Here is an 18,225-nt window from a genome sequence, read left to right as displayed (position 1 = left end):
CCAATGTGAGTGCGTTGGTGTTTCAGCAGATCAGATGTAGTTTTATAGCTCTTCTCACAGTCAGAACATTTAAAAGGTTTCTGATCACTGTGAACAAGTTGATGTGTAGCAAGGTTCCAGAAGTGAAGGAATCTCTTCCCACACTTGGAGCAGGTGAACGACCTCTCTCCAGTGTGAACTCTCTGGTGTCTCTGCAGGTTAGATAAATGATTAAATCTTTCCCCACACACAGAGCAAGGGAACAGCCTCTCCCCAGGGTGAACTTGCTGGTGTGTGAGCAGCTTGGCTGAATGAGTGAATCCCTTCCCACACTCGGAGCAGGTGAATGGCCTCTTTCCGGTGTGAACTCGCTGGTTCATTTCACTTTTGAAGCTCTTCTCACAGTCAGAACATTTAAAAGATCTCTTATTACTGTGCACAAGTTGATGTTTCATAAGGTGTGCTGACTGAGTAAATCCCTTTCCACACAGGGAGCAGGTGAACGGTCCCTCACCAGTGTGACTGCATTGATGAGCTTCCGGCAGGGATGGAGATTTGAACCCCTTCCCACAACCTCCACATTTCCACGGTTTCTCCATGGTGCCGATGACCTTGTGTCTCTCCAGATTGGAGCCTCATTCACACACAGAACATCGTGTACAGTTTCTCGCTGCTGTGAATGATGGGATGTTTTTTCAGGCTGTGTAACTGGTTAAGGCTCTTTTCACAGTCAGCTCACTGGAACACATTCACTTGCATATGTATGTGTCTCGGTGCTTTTTTCAGTCACACTGACCTTCCCACAGATAGAAGACAAACATTTCTCCTTCCACATTCAGGGGCCGATGATATTCATATCCTGACAAATCAAAAGGCTCTCAAATCTTGAGTTTGCTGCCTGTAAGTTTTTCCATTCCATACCCTGTAAAAAGAATCAAAGTAGAATGAAACTCAATAGACAGCACAAAAACAGGTCATTGTATCCAGTGTCAGTGTATATATTCCCCATGAGCCTATCACTTCTCTCTGTCAGCAGGTATTTCTATTCCTTTCTCTCTTGTGTCTGCAACTTGCTAAGTGCATTCATGCTGTTTTCCTCAACCAGTCCCTGTGGCAGCAAGTTCCACACCCTCTGGATAAAGACATTGAATCTAACCAGTACTATCCTGTGTGGCCGCAGAGCAATGCTGCCTCTTTTCTCAATTTCCTGCAGAGGCCGAATCATTGTTGATGAAAAAGCGTTGAGCCCAGCAGCATTACTCTTGTCTGATCATCTCTGGAAAGCAGGCGTACCAGCAAAGGCAGCTCAGCCTTCACAACACTCAGAATAAAGCCGATACCTTGTCAAGGAACTGCAATGAACCGCAAACAACTATTTGTAGGAATCCCTGTCTGCCTATCCTCCGGTAAAACAGCTTGAGATGTTAGTGGCGCTATGTGAATAAGATGAGGTGTTTCTTCATTCAAGTTTGTCAATTGGAATTCGACATCCTTGAAGGCTGTGGATGCTCAGTCGCTGAGTATATTCAAGACTGAATTCAACAGATTATTGGAGACAGAGGGAAAGAAGGAAAATGGCGACAAGGAGAAAAAGTGGAGCAGGCTCTATGTCCTCCAACTGCTCCTGTTTATTCTGCTCTTGAGTGGCTCTTGATGGACAGTGTACTCTTTACATTTAGTAAAATGACCAATAACGATTTCAAATTTTATTTTGGTTCCATTCAGGTTCCGAGAATCGTAGAGATGCATTGCACAAGAGGGGGCGATGGGGGTTGTTCAGCCCATCTTTCCTGTGCTGAATTTTAGAAAGAACAGACTTGTTCAGTCCGTCATTCCCATTTCATGTCCCACGCCATGCACCTTCTCATACTCAGGTAACTATCCACCTCTCTTTTAAAATTAATTAGTGAATCATACCGCTGCATTTTCAGGCAGATCCTGGAATTCACTGAGTTTTGCTCAACTGCCATTGTGATACAGGTAGTTCAGTGAAGGTTTTGCAGTGGGCAGTACGAGAGTATTTCAAAAATATCAACTGAAAAATATGTTTGAATATTAAAATTATTGGATGGGAGGGTAGAGCTGGTCCAGGGTTCAGAATGATTTTTCTTCTGGTCACTGGGACCCTGAAGCCTCCACTTCCTGTTCCCTCACCAAAATGGCCGCACATGCGCCACTTCTACCAAGTTTCTACTTTGTTTCTACCAAGATGGCGGCCGGTCACCTGGGTCAGTGGGCCGACACTAGACTCTGGACACTTTGGGAGCAGAAGGGGACAAATAGAAGTGGAGAGACAAGAGGTGAAAGAGACAGATTTTATACAACTACAACTTTATCCATGATTGAATAGTGGAGTGGACTCGATGGGCTGAATGGCCTTACTTCCGCTCCTATGTCTTATGGTTTTATGGTCTAACTTGAACAATAACTTTGACAGAATCTCAAACCCCCAACTTCCCCAAAGTAAGAGGTGTATATGAAAACCACCACCTCCAATTCACACATCGTCCTGACTTGTCTGACATCCAGAATTGGGTGAGCAGACATTTCCTCCAATTAAACATCGGAAATAGCGAAGTCATTGAGTTTGCACATTCTCCCAGTGTCTGCGTGGGTGTCATCCCCACAACCCAAAGATGTGCAGCGTGGGTGGATTGGCCACGCTAAATTGGAAAATAATAATTGGGAACTCGAAATTTATTTTTAAAAATAAATAGTGAAGCCATTGTCTTATGGCCCTGCTACAAACTCCATTCTCTAGCCACCATCCACCTCGCTGGAAACTGTGTTTATTTTATCCTTTCACAGGGAGTGGATATTGCTGGGAGAAATCATTGCCCACTCCAAATTGCCCTCGAGAAGATGGTAGTGAGTTGTCTTCTCAAACCGCTGTAATACATGATGTGTAGGTTGAGTCACAGCATAGCCAGGGTGGGAGTTCCAGGATTTTCACCCAACAACAGTGAAGGAACAGTGACATAGTTCCAAGTCAGGATGTTGTGTGGCTTGGAGGGGAACCTGCAGGTGATGATGTTCTCATGTGTCTGCTGTGCTTGTCGTATGAGGTGGTCACGGGTTGAAAAGTACTGTCTAAAGAGCCTGATGAGTTGCTGCAGTGCATCTTGTAGGTGATACACGCACTGTGTGCGACTAATGCAGATTTCAATGTCATATTTGACCAGATGAGCTTTTGACTACATATTTGCACCATCACTAAGACTGTTTATATCCAGCTCAATAATATTACCTGACCTAGCCCTCACCTCAGTGTGTCTGCTCTGAAACCAACATCTATGCAACTGTTATCTTTAAACTTGATGATTCCAACACACTCCTGACCAGCATCCCAACTTTTATCATCTGTAAACTTGAGATCATTTGCTGCCCATTTTCTCACTCTTACCAATTCCCTTTTCACTTGGCGCAGTCTTATCAACTGGTTGAACTGTTGATTACCAGAGGCAGCAGCAACACATCCAGCTCTACCTGGCCCTGCTCTCCTCTGCCTAAACTGGTCACTATTTCTGGATTATTCCTGGAAGCAAGGACAACCCAGATTCTGTTCTTCATGATCATCTTCTTAAATCTCTCTCCTGACTTCGAACAAGTGCAAGGAGCTCATTGATTTCTTTGTCACTGACACTGAGATCACCCGTTCAGCTGAATCTACTTCCAAAAGTTATTTGTGAACTCGCCTGTGTCTCATTAGGTTTTGTGACTGCGTGAATCTCTTCCCACACATGGAGCAGTTGAAAGGCCTCTCCCCGGTGTGAACTCGCTGGTGTGTTAGAAGGTCAGGTGAATTAGTAAATCTCTTCCCACACTTGAAGCAGATGAACGGTCTTTCCCCAGTGTGACCACGCTTGTGTTTCAGCAGGTGTGATGAACTGCTGAATCCCTTCATGCACACAGAGCAGATGAATGGCCGCTCTCCAGTGTGAATTTGCTGGTGTGTGCGAAGGTTGAACAATCGATTAAATTGTTTCCCACACATGGAGCAGGTGAAAGGTCTCTCCCCTGAGTGACTACGCAGATGAGTTTCCAGTTGGGATGGAGATATGAATGCCTTCCCACAGGCCCGGCATTTCCAAGGTTTGTCTATGGTGTGGATATCCTTGTGTCTCTCCAGGTTGGACGATTTCACACCTGTAGATTTCAAATTTCCCATAAAAAGAGTTTATAAACATCATCATTGTCAACACCGAATAAAAATAAAGGACAGACAATTCTCGTTTGTATGGAACAGGTTTTCTGCACTTCTTTCTGCGAAACAGTAAATCCTCATCACATACGTTCTTCCTCTTTCCTATGCTGGAATCCAAACCCCAGGGTGACAAACCAGCCCACATTTTATGGGCCATATTTGAATCCACTGAGATTTGCTGCTTGGGTGTCTGACTCGTCAACTGGACCTATGTAGAACTCTGTTCCAACCGTTCTGGCAGCCAACCACCCCCTCCCTGGCCTCACATTTCTGTCAGCAGCCCACCCAACACCGCCCACCTCTTCACACAGACCCATGCAGGCTTACCTTTAATTTTCACCATGAGAGTTTGTCAGTCTGCCAAACCTTTCAAACCACCTTCAAAATTCCTTTCCTTACAGTTTACCCGCTCCCTCCACTCTGGCTGGGTTGAGTTCTCAAGTCCCTCAGTGTAGAGGGAGAATAAATCGGTAATTTTCTCTCCTGGTCACTGGAATCCTGATGCCCCGCCCACTCTGTTGTTTCACCAAGACGGCCGCAGCTGAAGCAAACAAGCCCCGGGAGCTGCAAAATCAGGATCTGTGGGTTCTTCTTGGCAGTTTGGGGCCTCCAGCGGGTGTTTGTGAATCCTCCCCGCCCACCTCCCAGGGTTTCCTTCCTTCCCAGAGATCAGAATCCTCATTGATTTGAGTGCAAAGTGACAACTCTTATTTATTGTTCCCCTCCCCCATCCTCTGATGTGAACCATCCTCCAGTCGCTGAAGCAGGATGGTGACCTTTAACCTGGGCCTGTTCCTAGGAGGGAGAAGCCCCGCAGCTGCAAATCAGGGAGCTGACAATGATTGTGAAGGGTTTGCGGATCCTCCCTCCCACCGCCTGATGCTAACATTGCTTCCGCGGGACAAAGGACTCTCCTCCAGACGAACAACAGCATTGCGCCTGCGCGCTACTGTCTCACCTCATCAACCGCACTGCGCATGCTCCAGATCACAATGGGAATGATTGATGGCGGCTCCAGACCACTAGTAATAGGGGGCGGGACTGGAGGACCGAATGGGAGCAGCTGGTCCTCCAACCAATCGGAGCGAATGAGGGGCAGTGAATGAAGCATGCACAATGCGGGAAATGGTGAGGGGTGGATGCTTTTTTTCTTGGATCTGTAATTTGTAAGCGGCAAATTGCAGATCGGAGCGTATGATGGAACCGGCGTGTGGACGGGACAATTTCTATAAAGGTTCTGTCATCTACAAACTCCCTCAAAAACTCAGCAATCCCATTTGTACTGAGCGGGGCCAAAGATCCCTAAAGTCGTCCCGGTTAATGATCACCATCTTTATTGGGGGCAATGTGCAGCACTGAGCATGTGCGGCCGCCACGTTGGGGGCAATATTTTCATAGCTGGGTGGAGCTTGTCCCCCATTGTTTCGAATAGAGACAAACTGTCCATCAAACTGGGTCACCCTTTGTGTCCCAGTGTCTTAATGAGGAGGCAGGGTGGAAGCAGGGAAGGAAAGAAAAGGATGTAACTCCTGCTCTCTGGATCCTACTACCTCAAGGGACGTCCTGCCTTATGTGCCCAGAAATCTGTGGCAAACGTACCCTAAAACATATGGAATTATCTTCACTACTCCCAAAATGTTCCCCTACTGAAACCTCAACCACCTGTCCAGGCTCATTCCCCAATACCAGATCCAGTACTGCCCCTTCCCTCGTTGGACTATCTACATATTGCACCAAGAACGAACTGCTGACAATGACAAGGGGTAAAGTTCAGTTCAGTAGGGCACACGAGTGGTCATCCTAAGTTAGAATTATATTCACACCCAAAGATGTGATGGTTGGGTGGATTGGCCGCGTTAAATTGCCCCTTAATTGGAAAAGAAATATAATTGGCTTCTCTAAAATATTTTTTAAAAGTTAGAATTATAGAATCTCTGTTTCTGGAAGGGCCGTTTACGAGCTTTGACGGGCTTACTGAGCTGTTTGGGTTGGCATGGGGAGAATGTTTTAGGTATATGCGGGTGCTGGACTTTGCAAGGAAGGTCTTCCCGACCTTCCCAATAGTGCCTGTCTCCTCGCTGTTGGAGGTGGTGTTGTCAGCGGACGGGGTGAGGGGGGGGGGGGGGGGTGGGGCGGGGGGTGGCGACAGGGGATCGTCTCGGTGATTTACAGGAGGGTTTTGGAGGAGGATGGGGTGTCCATGGAGGTGTTAATGCGAAGTGGGAGGAAAAGCTGGCTGTGGCGCTGGAGGAGGGTTGTGTGCTGCGGAGGCTAAACGCCTCGATTTTGTGTGTGAGGCTGGGGCTGATACCGCTGAAGGTGGTGTACAAGGTGCACCTTACAAAGTCTTGAGGTCTTGGCACCTTCAGGTGATGCCACCTAAGACAGAGTAAATAAAATCAGGAATACTCAGGAAGTATCAATTTGAGGATCATAGATCTCTCAGAGATAACAAAGGAATAGATCAGAGTTTTAGCAACAGATGCTCTGAGCCTTGGGTGGAGTCAGGCGATGTTACTGAGGTGGAATCCAGTCTTCAAGATGATGTAAATATGTGGTTGGGAGCAAGTCACGGGGTCAAATATCACACCAACCATTTGGACAATGTCTTTCAATCTCAATCTCAAAACAATGACCAGGGTGAGGGATGGAGTCAGTGGCTAATAAAGGAGTTTGTTACAGGGGCTGAACGCAATGTCTTCCCAATACTGAAGTGGAGAAAGTTTCTGCTCACCCATTACTTACTGTCAGAAAGAACTGTGTGTGCCTTGGAGGGTACCTGGATGTGATGGTGTTCACAGACCCGATATCTTGGTCCTTCAAGGAGGCAGAGGTTGAGGGTTTGGGAGATTCTGTCAATGTTCTGGTTGAATTTTGGAAATATAAATTCCCTCTCCTTCTCCGCGTCTGCTCTCAATCTTTTCTCACTCTCCTCCCACCACAGAGGCCCGAAACGTTTCTGGCCCAGACCTGCGGAAGGTTCCCTTCCCTGAACGACATCAGTGAATCAGTTGTTCTTTTGTGAAAATCTGGCAGTTTTCAAGGTCACCTTTTCCTAGTGCCGGCCTCACAGGTTTTGAACATAATATAAGAACATAAGAACTGGAAGCAGGAGTAGGCCACCTGGACCTTCGAGCCTGCTCCGCCATTCAATGAGATCATGGCTGATCTTTTGTCGACTCAGCTCCACTTTCCCGCCAGAACACCATAACCCTTTATTCCTTTATTCTTCAAAATACTATCTATCTTTATCTTGAAAACATTGAATGAAGGAGCCTCAACTGCTTCACTGGGCAGGGAATTCCATCAATTCACATGGAAGGAAAAAACACCGTTCACAGTGGAGAGAAACCATACATGTGTTGTGTGTGTGGACGAGGTTTCAGCCAATCTTCTGGCCTGTCAAGACACAAGCGCATTCACACTGGCGCGAAACCGTTGAAATGTGGGGATTGTGAGGCGGCATTTGGTTTCCCGTCTGAGCTGGAAACTCATCGACGCACTCACACTGGGGAGAGACCATTCATCTGCTCCGTGAGTGGGAAGAGATCTACTTGGTCATCAAACTTGCTGACACAATCGCAGGTTCACACTGGAGAGAAGCTGTTCACCTGCTGTGTGTGTGGAAAAGGATTCACTGATTCATCCAAGCGACTGAAACAGCAGCGAGTTCACACCGGGGAGAGACCATTTGTCTGCACTGAGTGTGGGAAGGGATTCACTCATATATCCACCCTGCTGAGACACCAGCGAGTTCACACTGACAAAATGCCTTTTAAATGTCTGCACTGTGGGAAGTTCTTTAAAAGCTCTGGAAAACGGATGTACCATCAACATGTTCACACTGATGGGAGACATTTTAAATGCCCAGACTATGTGAAATGTTATAAAGTCTCCTGGGAGCTGATGGCCCATCAACATATTCACACTGATGAGAGACCGTTCAGGTGCTCTCGCTGTGTGACTGGGTTCAGGCGATCATCTCAACTCACTGTCCACCAGCGAATTCACACTGGGGAGAGGCCATTCATCTGATTGTGGGAAGGGATTCATGCAGTCATCCGCCTTGCTGAAATACTAGTGGGATCATATTGGGGTGGTACAGTAGCACTGTGGGTAGCACTGTTGCTTCATAGCGCCAGGGTCTCAGGTTTGATTCCCGGCTTGGATCACTGTCTATGTGGAGTCTGCACGTTCTCCCCGTGTCTGCGTGGGTTTCCTCCGGGTGCTCCAGTTTCCTCCCATGAGTCTCGAAAGAGATGAACATAGAATAATACAAGAGCAGCACGATGGCGCAGTGGTAGCATTGCAGTCTCACGGCACCGAGGTCCCAGGTTCAATCCCAGCTCTGGGTCACTGTCCGTGTGGAGTTTCCACATTCTTCCCGTGTTTGCGTGGGTGTCACCCCCACAACCCAAAAGATGTGCATGGTAGGTGGATTGAACATGCTAAATTGCCCCTTAATTGGAAAAGGTGAATTGGGTACTCTAAATTTAAAAAAAAACAGAACAATACAGCACAGGAACAGGCCCTTCGGCCCTCCAAGCCTGCGCCGACCCTGGTACCTGCCTAAACTAAAACTGTCTGCACTTATGGAGTCCATATCCTTCCATTCCCACCCTATTCATATATTTATCTAGATGTCCCTTAAATGCCGCGAAGGTACCGGCTCCCACCACCTCCCCAGGCAGCATGTTCCATATATTTCCCACCCTGTGTAAAAAACCTGCAGCGCACATCTGTTCTGAACATTTCCCCGTGCACTTTAAACCTATGTCCCCGAGTACTTGACTCTCCTACCCTAGGAAAGAGCATCTGACTATCCACTCTGTCCATACCACTCATAATCTTGTAAACCTCTATCAGCTCGCCTCTCAACCTCCGTCGTTCCAGTGAGAACTGACCGAGTTTATCTAACGTGCTGTTGGGTAATTTGGACATTCTGAATTCTCCCACCGTGTACCCGAACAGACGGCAGAATGTGGCGACTCGGGGCTTTTCACTTCATTGCAATGTTAATGTGAGCTTACTTGTGACAAGAGATTATTATTAAAGACAGACCTTTCAAATGTCTAAACTGTGGGAAATTCTATAAAACGTCCGGGGAACTGATGCCCCATCAGCTTGTTCACTGATGAGAGACCGTTCAGGTGCTCTCACTGTGGGACGAGATTCATGCGATCGGAGCAACTCACTGTACACCGGCGAATTCACACTGGGGAGATCCAATATTTCCTCATAGTTAAAATTCTCCATCCCTGGTAACATCATCATAAATCTCCTCTGCAGCAGGCAGCATGAGGTCCCAGGTTCGATCCCGACTCTGGGTCACTGTCCGTGCGGAGTTTGCACATTCTCCCCCCGTTTGCGTGGGTTTCGCCCCCACAACACAAAGTTGTGCAGGGTAGGTCGATTGGCCAAAATAAATTGCCCCTTAATTGGAAAAATTAATTGGGAACTCTAAATTTAAATAAATAAATAAATAAATCTCCTCTGCCGTCTCTCTCGTGTGATCACATCCTTCATGTAATATGGCTGTGGTCTAACTGGTGTTTGATGCAGTTCCAGCACAATCTCCCTGTTCTCATAATCTCAGCCCTCGGCTACCAAAGGAAACTATCCCACCTGCCTTCCTAAGCACGGAAGAGAGAGAGTGATTGGCAGCTGAGAGAGACAGAGGGAGAGAGAGGAAGCAGAGGGAGTGAGAGGCACCAGAGAGAAAGGAGCACCAGAGACTGAGAGAGGCAGGAGAGAGAGAGGAGAGAAGAGAGAGACAGTCTAGTCAGTAACAAAAATAAGTAATGGAATTGAGTTCAGACATGGATCTGCATGAACTGACACCACTTTACTGACAGATTGACATGGTAGTTACTTTACTTGAATCAATGTTATTCAATTTTGAATAAAGGGTAAGATTAACTATATCACAGTCACCCAGTATCAACTAGGTCTTCTGTTTAATACAGAACAGGATTAAACCCAGTGTCCATTATTACAGGTCTCTGTGGCTGTTGGATGCCTGGTTTCACTGGACAGCTGACGAGCCCACAGCTTCACTGAACTCGTCTACCCAGGGTCTGTTTCTAAACCCTCATCACAACATATTACCTGGTTAGCTATTGCATATATCATCATGGTCAGACACCTCACACAAAGCTCAACCAGAAACAACGGTTCTTCTTTCTACTGATCCCAGCTCCTACAATGGGTCACAGCATCTCCAGCCCTCAGCTCTGTCACTGGGCTGTCATTGACATGAGCAACAAAGAGACAGCAAGTTGCCTGAGGCTGAATGGGAAGTTGAAACTTGTGACTCAAAACCAACTGTGTAAGATCTCTGAAAAGATCAGGAATTTTAAAAGATAAATTCTATACCCAGTGAACAAATTAATGAGTCATAAGACAAAAACATCATGTTTTATGATTTTTACTGCAACAAACTAGAAGCAACAATGCCTTAACACTATTTTTATAGGGAACGTATCCCTTGAACTATAAATAGAATGTTGCCCTTTTACTTTTAAGACAATCAAAAATCACACTCCATGGTTTTGTCGCTGAAGTTGTCACTCAATTCTCCTGGTACCAGCCCAATGTGATTCTTCATTCCTGTGTTTACTTCCATTCTGTTCCTTCGCCTGACTGGCAATCCTTAACCCCAGATGTGTCTTTTGCAGTGATAGTTTTCCTGATGATATTCAGGTCCTGATAAACCAAGTGACTCTTCCAAATCCTGAAGTGACGTTCGTTTTTTTTCTGCAAATCTTCATCTAATATCCTGTAAAAGGAATTTATAAATGGAAATTGAGAACAGGCAATTCTAGTTTCCATGCAACACACACTCCCTCCATTCTCACTCTGTAATGTTCATCCTCCTAATTCTCTAAAGGTGCTGATTCAGGCTGACTGACAGATCCCTGCTCACTGCTTCCCATCTTGGAGAGGCCTGAAAATCTCCATGCAGACTGCCAGACATAAATATGTCTATATTACTGAACTCAAAATGTGTGGAACATATAGACTCGATTCACTTCCTTTCTCTACAGTTGCTGCAAGTTACCAATGACCCCTCAGGATGAGAAAAGAAATGGAAAGATAAAGTAGACTTGGAGCGGCTGCTGCCTCTTGTGGGGCATTCCAGAACGAGAGGTAATAGTCTTACGGTAAGCTGTAGCAAATTCAAAACAGTTCTAATTAAAAAAAAATTTTTTTTAGAGTAACCAATTATTTTTTTTTCCAATTAAGGGGCAATTTAGTGTGACCAATTCACCAACTCTGCACATCTTTGGGTTGTGGGGGTGAAACCTACGCAGACACGGGGAGAAAGTGCAAATTCCACAGGCAGTGACCCGGGGCCGGGATCGAACCCAGGTCCTCAGCACCGTAGACAGCAGTGCTAACCACTGGTCCACAGTGCTGCCCTAATCAAAACAGAGTTGAAGAAAAACTGTTTCTACCAAGGGCTGTGAATATGTGGAATTCACTACCCCAGAGTGCGGTGGAGCTGGGACAGTGAGTAAATTTAGAGTTGGGCAGATTTTTAATCGGGTTCAATGATTCTGAAGAACTCTCAGGACAGTGGAGATAAGGCCAGGATGAGATCAGCCATGACCGAATGGCAGAGCAGACTCGATGGGCCAAATGGCCTAATTCTGCTCCTATATCTTATGAACTTCTGGTTAAAGTCCAACAGGTTTATTTCGATGTCACTAGCTTTCGGAGCTCTGCTCCTTCCTCAGGTGAATGAGCAGCGCTCCAAAGCTAGTGACATCGAAACAAACCTGTTGGACTTTAATCTGGTGTTGTAAGACTTCTTACTGTGCCCACCCCAGTCCAACGCCGGTCTCCACATTATGACTTTATAAAAGGGGGAGACATTGATTTGATTCCCAGATGTTGCCCAGAGGAGGAAGTTTTAGTCTGAAACTCATTGTCCAACCTCCACATTGTGACATCACAAAGGAGCTCATCCTCTAAATCAGCCAATAGGAATCGATCCGCTCCGCGGTGACGTCAATGCATTAGTGCGCACACGCCGGCGCGCGGACACGCGAGCCCCGTCCCCACCCTTTGTTCTCTCTTCCCCAACACATCCTCGAAACGGTTTCCAGGCAACCGGCTGACAGTTCCGACTGTCGGTGTTCCCCCTACCCTGACCCGGGACTGCGCATGTCTCAGGGACAGGGGAAGCTCCGCACGCGCAGGAGAGCTCACTTCCGCTGACCTTTCCACTCAGATGTTGACCAATGGAAAGACTGGGAGGACCGGAAAGGATCTGCCCCTCCGCCAATCAGATGCGGAAGTTGGAAAAGGAGGTTTCTGCGGAGCAAAGCTGTTGTTCCTTGAACCCTGAATGAGCTTGAGCTGCACACAGACTCCTGTCTCCAACATCTGTGAGTAAAACACTTTCTTTTCTCCCCCTAGTCTCATTCTCACCTTTAATTGGTCACTTGCAGCAACTGAAGGGAAAGGAAGTGAATCCATGGAGGGTGCGGACTCTGCAAAGCTTGGCCCAGGTCTCTCTCTCTCTCTCTCTCTTAAAGACATTGACATCCTTTGCTCCCTCAGCTTGACACATTTATTTGTCTGGCTAAAAGGATGTTCACAATTAAAGGGCTGGTTTCTCCAGGAGATGGCTGGCATTGATGGGGTCAGTAAACAGGCCAAATCAAACCCAGCCAATTACTTCCCTGTCGGAATACTCTCCATCATCAGCAAAGTGATGGAAGGAGTCATCAAAGGTCCTATTAAGTGGCACTTATTCTGCAATAACCTGCTCCTGGACGCTCAGTTTGGGTTCCGCCAGGGTCACTCAGCTCCTGACCTCATTACATCCTTGGTTCAAACTTGGACGAAAGAGCTGAATGCCAAAAGTGAGGTGAGAGTGACTCCCCTTGACATCAAGGCAGCATTTGACCGAGTATGGCATCAAGGAGCCCCAGCTAAACTGGAGTCAATGGGAATCGGGGGATAACTTTCCACTGGTTGGAGTCATACCTGGCACAAAGGAAGATGGTTGTGGTGATTGGAGGTCAATCATCTCAGCTCCATGACATCACTGCAGGAATTCCTCAGGACAGTATCCTAGGCCCAACCATCTTCAGCTGCTTCATCAATGATCTCCCTTCCATCATAAGGTGAGAAGTGGTGATGTTTGCGGATGACTGCACAATGTTCAGCACCATTCTCAACTCCTCAGATAATGAAGCAGTCCATGTCCAAATTCAGTAAGACCTGGACAATATCTAGACTTGGGCTGATAAGTGGCAAGTTACATTTGCGCTACACAAGTGCCAGGGAATGACCATCTTTGAAAAGAGAGGATCTAACTACCACCCCTTGACATTCAGTGGCATTCCCATCGCTGACACCCACACAACCAACATCCTGGGGGTTACCATTGATCAAAAACTGAACTGGACTAGCCATATTAATACTGTAGCTACCAGGGCAGATCAAGGGCTGGGAATCCTACGACGAGTAACACGCTTCCTGATACCCCAAAGCCTGTCCACCAGACATCTACAAGCACAAGTCAGGAGTGTAATCGAATGCGCTCCACTTTGCTGGATGAGTGCAGCTCCAACAACAAAGAAGCTCTACTCTATCCAGGACAAAGCAGCCTAATTGATTGCACCCCCTTCCATAAACATTCAAACCTTCCACCATCGACAAACAGTAGCAGCTGTGTATACCATCTACAAGATACACTGCAGTAACTCATAAAGGTTCCTCAGACAGCACCTTCCAAACCCACAACCACTACCATCTAGAAGGACAAGAGCAGCAGAAACCTGGGAAGCTCACCACCTGGAAGTTCTCCTCCAAGTTACTCACAACCGTGACTTGGAAATATATTGCTATTCCTTCACTGTCCCTGGGGCAACATCCTGGAATTCCCTCCCTAACAGCACAGGGGATGTACCTACTCCTCCAGGACTGCAGCAGTTCAAGAAGGCAGCTCACCACTACTTCGGAAGGGCAACTGGGGAAGGGCAATAAATGCCGGCCTAACCAGCATTGTCCACATCCCGTAAATTAATTTTTAAAAATTTAATATTGGACAGAGATATGTCTAGTGTTGTTATATGGTATGTATTGTATGGTATTATTGATGGTTCTGTAATAAAATACATGGATTATTATTTCTACTTTTGTAACGTAGTACTGTACCTACATTATATATTTCCAGTCATACAGTCATTGCAGCACTGACAGAATCCATTTGGGAACTCAACTCAATGCTGACTCTCTGTACAGCAATCCAGTCAGTCCCATTCCCCCTCGATATCCCTGTTCACCTGAAAGTTTATTTTCTTCACGTGACCATCCTATTTTACTTTAAATTATTGATCATCTCGACTTCCACAACCCTTGTGGGCAGTGAGTTCCCTGTCATGACTAAATAAAATTCTTCCTCAGAATTTCCCTACCTCTAATCAGTAAATATACTTATATGGAGATTCTCTACTCTTGTACAGGTTTTAGCGAGTTTAGATTTGTTGATCAGCGCCTTCACGAAAACTGGGAGGGAAAATAAGTGAATACAATCTGTATATTACACACATTTTTCATCCAGTAATATCGACATATATCTGTCTGGCAGCCTGCATGAAGATTTTCAGGTCTCTGTGTCCAGGACAGGAAGCAGTGAGCTTGGATCTGTCAATGAGCCTGAATCAGCACTTTCAGGAGAATTGGGAGGGTGAATATTAGATACAATGAAAATGAAATGAAAATCGCTTATTGTCACAAGTAGGCTTCAAATGAAGGTACTGTGAAAAGCCCCTAGTCGTCACATTCCGGCGCCTGTTCGGGGAGGCTATTACGGGAATTGAACCGTGCTGCTGGCCTGCCTTGGAGTGTGTGGGATTGAGATTTACAGCATTTCAGGGGAAGAGAGAGGAAAGAATGTTCGATATAAACTAGAATTGTCTGTTCTGAGTTTCTATCCTGTACTGACAATGATTACTATTGTAAAATCTGTTTGCAGGAAGTTCGAACGAGAGGAGTTTGAGGCCGATATCGCAAACTAAATATCACATCAAGAACTGACTGAGTAACTCAATTCTTGGGATCATCGGCCTTTGAATCTAGAAGGAGAAATGTTTGTCTATTCTGTCTGCTTCACGAGATTTTAAACATTAGTGTGTCTGGAAGAGCACTGAGACACACACACACACACCCGTGTGAAACTGTTACAGAGCACTGACTGTGGAAAGAGCTTTAACCAGTGACACAGTCTGAAAAAGTACTACACCATTCACAGCAGGGAGAGACTGTATAGGTGTTCTGTGTGTGGACGAGGCTTCACTGATTGGCCAACGCGGTGAGATGCAAGATCACCTGGACTATGGAGAAACCATGGAAATGTGAGGATTGTGGGAAGGGATTCACAGCCCCACACGAGCTGGAAAGGCATCAACACAGTCACACTGGAGAGAGACCTTTCACCTCTCAGTGTTTAAAGGGATTCACTGCCATTGGCAGCCTGCGGAGACACGAACGTATTCACACTGGGGAGAGGCCATTCATCTGCACTGTGTGTGAAAAGGGGTTCACTGACATTGGCAGCCTGCGGAGACACGAACGAGTTCACACCGGGGAGAGGCCTTTCATCTGCACTGTGTGTGATAAGGGATTCACTGACATTAGCAGCCTGCGGAGACACGAAAGAGTCCACACTGGAGAGAGGCCTTTCACCTGCTCTCAGTGTGATAAGGGATTCACTGACATTGGCAGCCTGCGGAGACACGAACGAGTTCACACCGGGGAGAGGCCATTCATCTGCACTGTGTGTGATAAGGGATTCACTCATTTACACAACCTGCAGACCCACCAGCGAGTTCACACCGGGGAGAGACCATTCATCTGCACTGTGTGTGATAAGGGATTTACTCGGTTACCCCACCTGCAGAGACACCAGAGAGTTCACACCGGGGAGAAGCCGTTCATCTGCACTGTGTGTGATAAGGGATTCACTCAGTTATCCCACCTGCAGAGACACCAGCGAGTTCACACCGGGGAGAAGCCATACATCTGCTCTGTGTGTGATATGGGATTCACTCAATTATCCAACCTGCGTAGCCACAATGTCACTCACACCAAGAGCAGGCCCTTTAAATGCTCTGACTGCAGGAAGGGTTTCAAAAGCGCTCAGCTACTGATGTCCCACCAGCGCATTCACACTGAGGAGAGACCGTTCAGCTGCTCTCACTGCACAAAGAGGTTTCAAACATCATCCAGATTGCGGAGACACCAGCGAGTTCACACTGGAAAGAAGCCATTCACCTGCTCTCACTGTGGGGGGGGATTCACTCAGTTGTCCAACATGCTGAAACACCAAAGGGTTCACAAGTGATGTTGGGTTAGATTCTGCTGTTAATCACATCCAGGACTGAACCTGGAGTGGGTGAAAGTGTTTGTCTCCTCGCCAACTCCTGGTGCTCGGACGTGGTGACCCTGGCGAACTACTGCTCCCCGGATCTGGAATACCCGACTGTGAAGTGCCGTCCAAACTACCTTCCATGGGAATTCTCTTCTGCCATCATCACGGCGGTCTACATCCCACCCCAGGCGGAAGTGAAGAAGGCGCTTGATGAATTGTACACCGCACTGCTATAAATAACAATGAAGCAGAATACCCGGAGGCCTTGTTCATCGTGGCCGGGGACTTCAACCAGGCCAACCTCGAGTGTACTGCCAAAATTTCACCAACACATCTCCTGTCCCGACAGGGACCCCAACATCCTTGACTGGAAGTATCGGCAGTATCAAGGTGCTAAAGTACGTCCTGTACTTTCCCACTAACCTGCAGACAAAACAGCTGCAACTGTACTGTGTATAAACGTGTGTTATTGTAACTACTCCTTGAGGTGCTTCAGTTCGCTGAAGCATTCCCTGCGTGTTTGTAATAAAGATTCCTAAACTTTACCCAACTCTAGACTCCGAGTGACATTTGTCCCAAAACAACCTGGTGTCAGGAACACGATCCACTGACGGCTCTGATTAAAGGAAAGTCCCCGTGGACAGCAGATACCGGGGTGAGTATTGTTTGTTTTATACCACCCGTGTTTAGTTCAGTTTGACTGACCATTGGGGACTCCTCAGAACCTCAGGGAGCTGTTTCTGGTCTGTTTCTTTGACATCAATTCAATGCAATTTCAATAACTGGAACATTTCAGGCAGGGAATTGTCGGTTTTATACCAAGGATATGTTTGGGGGCGATACTGAAGTCCCCGTGACCGAGAGGGTTTTGTAGCTGCCAAAATATGAGGGGATAAAGGCGTACGGGAGGTGAAACAGAAAGAGTTAGGCAGTTGGACAGAGTTTGGCGTGTGTTCAGAGGTCCCAGATAGGGGTCAGCCAGCATCATCACATCGATGGATCTGCACAGAAAAGGTCCAACCAGATGGAACTTATAAGGCCCAAGGTGAGGTCAGTGACGCGGGAATTTGAAGAAGTCTTCGGAGAGAAAGAGGTCAGAGTGGACTCACCCACAGCGGGAAAGGTAATTTTGAAATTTCTTTGGCCCTTTTCGTGTCATTTTCTCGGAACCTTCAGTCAAGAAACATAAAAGCTGCATTTGCGCTGGGGGATCACCTCCAGAGGGCAGTGTTTCTGCAACCACCTACGGTGCCAGATGGAGATCGAAGACTTTGGAAGTTCAATAAGTTTGTCTATGTTTTGAACAATGTTTCAAGTGTATGGCACTTCTCAGTTAGATCAGTTTTGTCCAAGTCAGGTTGTCCCTACCTGAAGGCAGAAGCTGCCGTGCTTTATTGGTACAAAGGCAGGAAACTCTCGGGCATCTTTATGATGCATGTTGATGACTGCCTATGTGGTGGTACTAGTGAGTTCCAAAATAATGTTACTGACAGGATCAGAACAACATTTAAGGCTGGAGTCAGGCTTCTAGGACCTTTAAATAAATTGGATTGAAAAACGGGCAGTGTGGGTCTGACGTGGCTTTACATCAACAATCTCATGGAGACAGTATGAACCCTGTCACAGTCAATGGGGCCGGGGCCTCACAGAAAGA

General features: G+C 46.7%; 1 protein-coding gene and 1 long non-coding RNA gene across 2 annotated transcripts; one reads left to right on the top strand and one right to left on the bottom strand.

The window, feature by feature from the left end:
- Positions 1-10,594: 10,594 nt before the first annotated feature.
- LOC140419942 (uncharacterized) lies at positions 10,595-12,379 on the bottom strand. The gene is made up of 2 exons (XR_011946101.1): positions 12,251-12,379; positions 10,595-10,961 (listed from the first exon to the last, which is right to left on the bottom strand). It is a non-coding gene; the product is annotated as an uncharacterized lncRNA (long non-coding RNA).
- A 9-nt stretch (positions 12,380-12,388) lies between these two features.
- Positions 12,389-17,121, top strand: LOC140419941 (uncharacterized). Its single transcript, XM_072503995.1, has 2 exons — positions 12,389-12,576; positions 15,177-17,121. Exon 2 carries the CDS (start codon positions 15,537-15,539, stop codon positions 16,542-16,544), a length of 1,008 nt encoding a protein of 335 aa, XP_072360096.1. The 5' UTR covers positions 12,389-12,576; positions 15,177-15,536; the 3' UTR covers positions 16,545-17,121.
- Positions 17,122-18,225: the final 1,104 nt, after the last annotated feature.

This window comes from Scyliorhinus torazame, chromosome 5 (assembly GCF_047496885.1).
Source record: "Scyliorhinus torazame isolate Kashiwa2021f chromosome 5, sScyTor2.1, whole genome shotgun sequence".
Lineage (NCBI taxonomy): Eukaryota > Metazoa > Chordata > Chondrichthyes > Carcharhiniformes > Scyliorhinidae > Scyliorhinus > Scyliorhinus torazame.
The sequence above is the reverse complement of the archived record's forward strand: the minus strand, read 5'-3'. Positions and strand labels throughout refer to the sequence as shown.

Bases quoted from the DNA above. Each gene is read 5' to 3' on its own strand.
- LOC140419941 (XM_072503995.1), top strand. From the start codon at position 15,537: ATGGAGAAACCATGGAAATGTGAGGATTGTGGGAAGGGATTCACAGCC.